At 43.9% G+C, this 10,744-nt stretch overlaps 1 protein-coding gene across 1 annotated transcript; it reads right to left on the bottom strand.

Annotated features, from left to right (window-relative positions):
* Nucleotides 1–7,973: 7,973 nt before the first annotated feature.
* Nucleotides 7,974–10,312, bottom strand: ANKRD34C (ankyrin repeat domain 34C). The gene has a single exon (XM_003413853.3). The coding sequence runs from the start codon at nt 9,752–9,754 to the stop codon at nt 8,147–8,149; it is 1,608 nt and encodes a 535-aa protein (XP_003413901.1). The 5' UTR covers nt 9,755–10,312; the 3' UTR covers nt 7,974–8,146.
* Nucleotides 10,313–10,744: the final 432 nt, after the last annotated feature.

Here is a 10,744-nt window from a genome sequence, read left to right on the forward strand (position 1 = left end):
AACTTTTTTTTCTTTTTTTAAATAACTGACGGAAAACATGAAGGTAATACTCAGCTAGATGCACCAAGTGAGAAACTAATGACAAATACAAGGCCAGGATTGCCTTGGCCAACTGCTGTGCTAGGCTAAAACTAACAAAGAAATCTCACCAGGCTAAATATTAAGTCCTACACTGGGTTTTTTACATTTAAGTTCCAAGAAATCATCGGCATAAGCTCAAGGGAGGGGAGTTTGAGTTGGCAGCAGCCCAAATCAGAGCCAGCAAAGAATTATCACCAAGTGAAATGCAACACAATGGTAATGCCTGAACTAAAAAAGGAACCCTGACTTGGGTTGGGTTAGCAAACGAAGGGCTTTGTTTTAGCACCTATTGTATGGAAGCTACTGTTAATAAAAGTAACCGTCCTGCTGTATCAGGCAATGATCAGGTCACATCTATTGTACTATTTTAGGAGGGACATAAATGAAATATGAATAGTCTCAGGAAGAATTAGGAGGAAGACCAGTATAATAAATTACCAGGAAGGCTTTTAAAATGAGATAAAGTCAAAGAAAACAGGATTTAACCTGGAAGAATAAAAACTAAGGGCTAAAGAGAGGGTTAGCTTCAGAAGTCTTTATAACAACAATCATAACAGCTCTTGTTGTTAGGTGCCATTTCTGACTTATAGTGACCCTTTGACCCTGCCCAGTCCTGTGCCATCCTTAAAATCATTGCTATGTTTGAAACCATTGTTGCAACCATTGTGTCAACCTATATCGTTGAGGGTCTTCCTCTTTTTCACTGACCCTCTACCTTATCAAACCTGATGCCCTTCTCAAGGGACTGGTCCCTCCTGATAACATGTCTAAAGTATATGAGACAAAGTCTCGCCATCCTCGCTTCCAAGGAGCACTCTGGCTGAACTTGTTCTAAGACATGCTTGTTCATTCTTCTGTCAGTCCATGGTATATTCGTTATTCTTCAAGAACACCATAATTCAAATGCATCAATTCTTCTTCAGTCTTCCTCACTCATCGTCCAGCTTTCGCATGCGTATGAAGCAACTGAAAATATTATGGCTTAAGTCAGGTGCACCTTAGTCCTCAAAGTGACATCTTTGCTTTTCAACATAACAGCTACTATCTAACACTTACAATGTGCCTGTCACAGTGCTGGATACTTATACATTTTACATATTTTATATTAATTCTCACTAAAAAAAACAACCATACAGTGGAGTACTGGCGGTGCAGTGGTTAAGAGCTCAGCTGCTAACCAAAAGGTCAGCAGTTTGAATCTACCAGCTGCTCCTTGACCCTATGAGGCAGTTCTACACTGTCCTATAGGGTCAATAGGAATCAGAATCATCTGGATGGCAACAGGTTTGGTTGATAACAACCATACAAAGAATTTTTTTTTTTCATCTGACAATGAAAAACAGAAGCTCAAGAAGTTTAATTAAATAGGATTTCTGTTTCTGTTAGCCTTTGTTGCATGACAAACCACTACGAAGTTCAGTGCCTTAAGACAACAATGATTTTTTATTATTCATGATTCTGTAGGTTGGCTGGGCTCTACTTCTAGTTTCTCCTGGGCTCACTCATGGAGCTGCATTATGCTCGAGGGTTCCCTGGGCTGCTAGGTCCAAGAAAGCAGCCCTCAAATATCTGGCAGCTGATGCTGGCTATTGGCTGGGGCTTCTCGGTCCTCCTCTACGCATCCCCTCACCTCCAGTAGGTTAGATGACTTCATGATATGGCAGGCTTAGGGCAACATTCTAAAAAGGCCAGAATTCCAAACAGCAAGTCCCCTTGAGGCCTAAGCTCCAGAATTTGCCCAATATGACTTTCACCACATTCTATTAGCCAAAGCAAGTAGCCAGGCCCAGCCCAGGTTCAAGTTGCTGGAGAAGTAGACACCACCTCTGGATGGGAAGAGCTGCAAAGTCACATTACGTAAACCAAAACCAAACCAGTTGCCGTCGAGCCGGTTCTGACTCATGACAACACCATGTGGGTCAGTGTAGAAAATCTCCACAAGGTTTTCAGTGGCTGACTTTTCAGAAGTAAATTGCCAGGCCTTTCTTTTGAGGTGCCTCTGAGTAGACTCAAACCTCCAGCCTTTGGTTAGCAGCTGAGCATATTAACAGTTTGCACCACCCAGGGACTCCGTAAAGCCCAAACCACACCCGTTGCCACTGAGTTAGTTCTGACTTGTGGTGGCCCTATATGTTGCAGAATAGAACCGTTCCATAGGGTTTTCTTGGCTGTGATCTTCACAGAAGCAGATCGCCAGCTCTTTCTCCTGCAGCACCACTGGATGGGTTTGAACAGCCAACTTTAGGTTAGTAGCCGAGTGCAAACCATTTGCACCACTCGGGGACCTGAGGGACTTCGCACGAGGGAGCAAACTGGGATGGGTGAATTTTGTAGCCCTTAAACAATTTACCACAGTGCCCAAACTCACCCAACTTGTCAACGGCTAAGCCAGGAATTGAGCTCTAATCTGTCTATGCTATTTGCTTTCCACCAAACACACTGCATCTACCTGCACCTTAGAGGACACCTGTCCTACTTAGTTTCGTATGGCAAAACTTGGGCCAAAGCATGAATCTCATACTGAGGTACTATAAAAATTGTGGGACGGAGGCTTCTGACTTCCTCTCACTTCGCAAGGGGAAGGAGATTCAAGATCAACAGCCCAGGGCTTTTTCCTGTGAGGCAGAAGTCAGACATGCCTCCCCACTCCAACCTTTTTACCAATTCTGATACCAACTGTCTCTCCCACAGCACTCTCTACATCTCTGCTGGGTTCACTAATTCATTGTAGTGGCCACACAACTCACAGACCGTACAGTTATGGGGTTTATTAGGGGTTACAATTCAAGTTCAGGAATGCTCGGGACACAGTTCTTCAATCAAGACAGCCTCTTCTCAGCCTTGCCCTCCGGCAGGTCTCTCTCTCACCCTCGGCCACTTGGTCTGGCCTCTGCTGTACTTGGGCAAGTGTCACAAAGCTCTTCTAGCTTGGCCAATAAGTGCCCGGAGGCACTCCACTCCACCAGGAAGCCTCGACCCAAAGGCACTCAGCTCTAGCTCAGTGGGTCGGCAAACCTAGTTCTACCAGGTGCCTGGAGGCACCCTACTCCGCCAGTGGTACCAGCCAGCCTCCTGCCTGAAGGTACTCAGCTTTCTCGCTCCATAGGCTGGAAAGCCTGGCCCAACTCATCGTCTCCTGCCTGTCTCCTGGAACTGGCTCTTTTCTAAGGCTAGCAGCATGCCAAAACTTAACAGTCCCCTTGTTGGGGTGCCATACATCTTATTTGCATGGTCCCACCCCCACAAGCATCCCATGCACCTTATTTACATTATTAGTAAGCTATCCAATCCCCTTGGTGGGGCATAAGCACCTCATTTGCATAGTCCCACCCAGCCATTTGGTGGGAGTTATAAAGACCATGGCTAAAAAAAAGGAAGAGCCATATTAATTTATTCACTGCACTGCAGGTACGTTTTAGCTCAAAATAAGAAATTACTTTCTAGCAACTGAAGCTTTCCAGAAATAGAATGGACAAGGGTAGTACATTTTTCATCCCCGAAAATATTGAAGTAGAGACCAGATGAACAATCAATCACTTGGCATCCTGGAAAGATGATTCATGAATTGGGTGATAGATTGAACCGTCATGACCTCTAAGGTTCCTTCCAACCTTTATATTCCGTGATGTATGTATGATAGAAGATATTAAAGGCAGAATAACTTAAAAGCAAACCAAAAAAATTACCCATTCACTTTAGTGAGGGTGACTTTTGGGAAGGCCTTTTAAAGTTGAATAAAAATGATGTTCTTAATAGATGCAGAAAAAAGCATTTGATAAAATTCAAGATCCATTCATGACAAAAACTCTTAGCAAACCGGGAATAATAGAGAACAATTATTCTTAATGTCATAAAACTTAGATGTCATAAAAAAAATCTTAGAGCAAGCTTTATAATTAATGACGGAATATTAAAATCTTTCCCTTTGAAACTGGGAATAGAATGTGGATGCCTGCTATCACCACACTGTTCCAGGAGTTCTAGGCGGTGAGGTAAGGCAAGAAAAAGAAGTAAAAGCAGAAGAATGAGAAATGATTATCAGAAAAGCCAGAATAGTGCTTACGTCTAAGGGGAAGGAGAGGTGGCTATTCAGAAGGAAGACTCGTGAGTTCACGTTCTGACCCTGTTGATCTACACATTGATGTTCTATGACTTCTCTCTATGTGTATTTCATTTCCCAACTTTAAAAGGTTTTAAAATGAGCAAGTGAATGAAAATGCGATGGGCGGTGTAAGGTGGAGCCATCTGTGCGCTGAAGCAGGACTTTACCACTGTTCCCTGTAACAGGAGCACGTCCCAGCCTGCTATTAGGATTTTGAAACCCAATCAATGTTTTTCCGTGCCTCATACATGTAATTGATGGTGATGAAAGAAGACATGAAGTCAGGGTGTGTGGGCTGACTAAGGGAAATAGAAAGTTTGCAAATCACTTAGCATTGCCAAAGGGCTATCACTATAACCAGCCTTTTCCTGAACAAACAAACCAAGGGAAGGTGACACACACTGCTGTGCTGGGACTTACCAACTTTTCCAGGACAATAATTTTGATGACTGTCCAGTTTTTAACCATCCTTCCTGTTGGGGGAATCCCAAACTCACTGGGAAGCCAGCCTGCATCTCATCACAAAACCAAAGAGGGGCAGATACTCCCAATCTCTCTCTCTGCCCTCTGGTATAAAGACATGTGGGTGTGTGGCCCAGGCTCTGCCAACCAGTGCTCTTGTATCTGAATCTTGAAGGGGTGCCCAGAGGCACGGGGGAGTCAGAGACAATGGCAGTAGTAGCACTGAGATCCAGCCATGTGCAGCAAGTGCCCAGGGGCAGAAGCACCTGCCCCTGCATCCTGAGCAGATGGTTCCCAAGGCATGATTTTAACAGCATACTTGGCTATTTAGCCTTTCTTACTGCCTGCCCCTTCTGGAGTCTATCTCCATTCTTCCCGTTGGTTCTATGGAGTTTGTGATGTTTTAACTGAAATGGAACTTGACCAGACTTTACATTACCCAGAAGTAGACAGAAAGCTATGGGATTTGCCCAAGATACCAAGAAGGGTTGAGAGAGTTGGATTGTAACTCAAATGAATGCTTAGAATTACATGTCCAAAAAAATATTGGGTGTTTGATAAGGTGAATGGTTCTAGGCAGCCACGTCAATCTCATCTTAAGGAAAAGGTAATACAGCGAAACCTGTGAGAGCCAGAACTCAATGGGACTGTCTTGTTTATCCAGATCTCGTGAGTTTTCTACCTTTGACAGTGTGAAATTTTACCACTTTTCTATCGCTCATTTCAGTGGAAAATATTTGCATTTTCCTTCTCTGGCAGGTTTCCGCCTTACACCGGTTCTGGCTTTCGCAGGTTTTACTGTATTTATAATTGAGATTTTACCAAGAAAGACGAGAAATACTATTGAAGGGTTGCAGTCTATCTTTTATTGATATGTTAGAAACATCTAAATAGTTCCATTGCATGGGTTTTGATACACCTTTGAGTACATTGTCCACTTGAGACTCAGATATAACACTGCAGTGAATCAGTTCAAGGTCACAGGGTACATCTGAAACACCAACACACAGAGGAGGATGATCAGGCACCACCTGCATTTCACAGGTTACCACTTACTTGATGAAGTTCTAAGAGGGTTGACAATTGGCTTAAAAAATAAAAATAAAAAGCCTTTGGGATGTCTAGAAATTAATCCAAAATTCCAGGCTTCAGACTTTAGGTTCACATTCTGTAAACATTCCAGAGAGTCTTAAGTCGATGGGTTATTGAAACGATAGTCTGCAGCTAACTTCTATAGTGACTCCAAAAAGAAAAGCTAACCACTGATCTGGAAAGCATGTTTGGATCTAAATACACTTTTTAAAAAAATTCTTGTGAGGTTTGTTAACGTAGACAAAATTGCTTATTTATGCATTGACCATAATAGAGTATTTTGGTTGTTGTACTAGTTTAGAACAGTCTAAATCAGCTAATGCATCGTCAAGTAGTGATGAAATAAGGTGCTATCCTGATGAACGTCTAGAGAAAGGCCAATGGCAAGTTCACAACTGACGGATGCAGGGAATGCCTAGCATAAAGCACCTGATGTTACCTATTTGTGCAATGGACTGGCGATCCCAAATGAGCAGCTCATCGTGTTTAGCGTTTTACCTAAGCTAATTGCTATGAACGTAACACGTGACTACTTAGGATAAATTAGGCTTCCAGATCTTAGCTAAAGGCTTGGGAGAATGTTTCTACATAGTGTCTTGCTATTCCCACGGCTAGATACTACTAGCAGGGACTTGTGTTTAACTGGTACTAACAACACTTAGAGAAGTACTTGAAATGTGTATGTGGGGTGTGTGTGTGTTTAATGAGCTACTGAGAACAATGGTTGTCTTTATGATTCTCTCTTTAATACAGTGGAGAGTTGTTTCTTTGCCGTAATCACATCTGCTTGGTAAGAATTGTTCTTGATTAAATGGTTCTGAAAAATACATGAGTTGTCCTCACTAAACCAACCTCATAAACTGTAGAAAAGCTTTCTACAAAGTACAAGAGACCATTGACACTTGGGTATGTGAGTATTTGCCAAGAATCCTGCCAAGACACATGATACGTCATTTTACTGATTAGTCGTTTCACTGAAGCACAATTCGAATTGTCTTTAAGTTAGTGCCAGAGCCTAGCTAGCCAGCCTGTATCCGCACCTCCAAGTATGTATTTGAACAGAATCAGAGGGAAAAGATAAATGGGAAAAGAACCAGGAATATCTTCGTCTAAAATGCGGCTACATTACATCAAATGTGCTAAGTCTGCTTCCCTTCTTGGGTTTGTTTAAAGCGGTTTAAAAGAGCTGTGTTGGTGGTTTCCACAAATCTTCCATCACCTCGAAAATTCAGGCAAAGAAAAAACTGGGTTTTTCCTAAATTACCTGGATAAGTGAGCAAGAAATGACAGCTTGCATCCCCTAACACTTTCAGGCTATAAAATGAAATGGCTTCCATCATGTCTGGCTTGAAGGGCCATTTACTTTATGTTTTAGCCTGTGCCCATCATATCATTTATCACTCTGGTTTTAGGTAAATCTCACCAAGTTTTCTTAAGAATAATTGGGAAACTCTCATCGTGGATCTGTTCTAGAAATTGTGCCACTTTCAACTCCAAGTTAGTTAACAGACCTGACTCCCCCTACCCCACGTGCACGCGCGTGCACACACACGCACATATACACGATTCATACCCAGGAGCCTGTGTCAGGGTAGGAGGCTGGGGAAAGTTTCATTTCTGGGTCAAGATTTACCTCTGAGGCACTAGCTGCTAATATCTCAGAATTTTGAGGGCACATTAAATGTGATCTTGGGGGACTCAGAGCACAACCACAGTAGTACCACAGAGCATGGATTCTGCCCATATGGGCAGTAATACGGGTTCAGGGATCAGACAGATCTTTGTCATATCATATGTGGCAGAGCCCCACAACATAGCAAGAGGCAGAACCCACACACCAGAATCTCCGTGGAGCTGATGGGGTTCAATTCTGCCTCTACGCCTTCAAATGGAGCACAAATACCCAGATTAAGTGGTTTATGCGTTGGTTTGAGCTTTTGTACATTCTAACAAATGTTAAAGCCTCATCTTCTTTGTAGGCACTTTGTATATTTATTACAAATGACATACTTCAAATACCATATTGTAATTTAAGTTCTTATTTTCTGTTGGTCTGATAGACAACTACTGGCATGGACAGCTTACTTAGATCATCGTGCTTGCTGTGTTATCTTCAAACTCCATAGGTTTTTCTTCCCTTGGAGAATTTGTTTTTAATTGCATCTCCAAAACCCAATTATCCTGAGCTCTTTCCAAGCGGGCCTATAAGAATCCAGGGATTGTTCCAGAAGTGAAGAAGCACCCTGTCTCCATATCCTCTGAAGCGGCCACATACCTACATTAAGGGGTAATGAGGATGCAGAGAACTCGCATGGCCGAGCTGGTCTAGATTAGGGTCCCTTTCATAAACTTTTTTTTTTTTCATAAACTATATAGATTAAAAAAGAAAAGCTTTCTGGGACAAAGCTTTTAGGTCAAGATTTCTTCAAAGTCAGACAACTGCTTCATCTGCTCCACCTGCATAGAATGCCTTCTGAGGAGCTTCTTTTTACTTCTCAAGTCGACTCTCTTTGGTGAACTTGGAGCCACAGGAACCATGGATTTTAAGCCGCTAGCAAGTGGGGAAGAAGGTTTGCTGCTAGATCTAATGTCTGGGATAGGTGGGTTCAGATTCACATTTAAGGGTGGAAGGAAGCCAGGCCTGGTTTGAGAAATGCGGTCTAGTAGCAGAGTTCCAGAACCTCGTCTTTCTAGAAGATGTGGTGGCCTGCGGCGCGCTGAGCTGGGGGATGTGCTGGGCACAGCATCCAGGGACTCCCGAGAACCATGGAAAAGAGCCAAGTGGGAGCTGTTGAGCTTCTTTCTATCTAAGGGTCCTTTGCCTGATTCAAGGGAAATGGAGTTGGATGGGTCAGCCCCTGGTTGTAAATCTAAATCATAGAAATCATTCCCCAGCAGTGTGAGGGACACTGGATCTTTGAGAACAGAGGGTCCTGGTTGACCTATACCACACTTCTCTTGGTCAACAGGGAGAGTACCTCTTCTGGCCAAACGGGGGTGGGGAGCCTGACCTTTCTCATAGGCTGCTTTCCAGGACGTGGGTGCCGAAGGGGGTGCAATCTTCAGAACTTGCTCCGTGACTGTGGGGAAAAGGGTGGGGTCTTTGCCGTCAATACTGTTGGTTCTGGAAAGGGGCCCCCTTTTGGGGAAAGACACGTCACAAATGCTCCTGATGACCTCATTGTCTGTGCTGGCACTATGAGTCTCGTCCTGATGCATCGAGGCCGCCAACACAGAGGGTGCTATCAGGCCCCAGGGTTCAGACTGGAGCCTCTTTAATTGGGGCAAACGGGCCCTCTTGAGGTTACCAACTTTTCTGTTGGGTGACCCGGGCTCGTTAAGAGCCTTGTAGGCATTGCAACCACTTGGATGCCCTTTTTGGAGGCTGAAGAAGCCATCTTCCTTCTCACTGGATGGGGAGCTAAGGCCTGGAGCCTTCAGTTCAATATCAGAGGGAGACGTGCAAGGTGGAGGTGACTGTCTGTCTTCCACCTTGGGGGAAGGGGGGACATTAAGATACTGTTTGGTAGTTTTGGTGCCTGAAGACGATTTATCCGTTGTTATAATAATCACCTCCTTCCCTTTGGCTTTGCAGGCATCAAGGAGATGTTTCAGTGCATCCTTGTCATCTGCATTGATTGCGTAAACCAGAGCGGAAGCCCCAGTGCGATCCTCGAGGCTGGGGTCTGCTCCATTCTCCAGTAATAAGGAGACCACTTCTCCCCCAGCCCTTCTAATGCAAGCGTGGATGAGAGCGGTTTTGCCAGACTTATCCTGGATATTGGGGTCAGCCCTGTTGTCCAGCAGGTACTTCACCATCTTGGACTTGCTGATACTTTGCTGGTCCACATGCTTGGTGATGCAGGCCACCATGAGTGCCGTTTCACCTTTGTCATTGCTTTCATTGATATAGGCCCCCCCTTCCAGGAGTAGTCTGGTCAGCCTGAGCCTCCCCAGCCACACGGCCTTTAGGAGTGAGTTTCCATCAGTCCTCAGTTCAGTGTCGTCATCCATCATTCTGGCCAAAGCTTAAGTCTTTTAGCTATAGCAGCGATCAGACCTAGTAAGGGAAGAACAGAGGAAACATCACGTATTCAGTGGCTGACCTGTGCAGCAAGGTTGTTACAGGCTTTGCATACACTCACACTCCAGCCTCATTCCCAGGTATTTTGCCTTGGGCAAGTCATCTAACTTCTCTGAGTTAGCTCCTTCGTCTATACAGTGGGGAGTAGAATAGTAACCTACCTCATCGAGTCTTGGTAAAGATTAAATGAGATAGAGTATATAAAACACTTAACGTATAGTGCATATAAGAGCTGCTACCACGGTGCCAGGCACATGTTGGTGGTGGTGGTTGCCGCCGAGTCAGTTCTGACTCATGGCGACCCCGTGTGTGCTGGAGTAAAACCGTGCTTCACAGAGTTTTCAGTGGCTCACTGTTTGGAAGTAGATCACCAAGGCTTTTTCCAAGACACTTCTGGATGGACTCAAACCACCAACCTTGTGGTTGACAGCTGAGCTCATTAACCATTGCACCACTCAGGGACGCCTAGCCTATACCAAAACCAAAACCAAACCCAGTGCCGTCGAGTCGATTTGGACTCATAGCGACCCTATCAGCAATAAAATAAAAAAAAAAATGCTAGCTATTATTGTGTTGACTGCACGATGTTTATCACAGATGTAGTTTAAGCAGCTATTTGTTTTCTGTCAGTCTGAACCACGAGACGCTAAGTTCCTTAAGGAAAGGTGTCTGTCTTGTTCACTGCTATACCCCAGTGGTTAGCAATGATTAACACGTAGTAGGTTACCCAGTAAAGAATTGTTTGATGCATTGATGTTATTGGTGTGTATAAAAGACTGGTAGGAAATACACCAAAATATTAATCCTTATTCTGGGTAATGGAATTGTGACTAGTTTTCACTTCTTCTTTTTACTGTATTTTCTAAAGTAAACACTTATTAATATCATAGTTCACCACCCACCTGTCAGTTTGCTCTACCCTG

The sequence above is a fragment of the Loxodonta africana genome, chromosome 13 (genome assembly GCF_030014295.1).
Source record: "Loxodonta africana isolate mLoxAfr1 chromosome 13, mLoxAfr1.hap2, whole genome shotgun sequence".
In the NCBI taxonomy this organism is placed as follows: domain Eukaryota; kingdom Metazoa; phylum Chordata; class Mammalia; order Proboscidea; family Elephantidae; genus Loxodonta; species Loxodonta africana.

Coding starts and splice junctions, on each gene's coding strand:
- ANKRD34C (XM_003413853.3), bottom strand. CDS start 9,754: ATGATGGATGACGACACTGAACTGAGGACTGATGGAAACTCACTCCTA.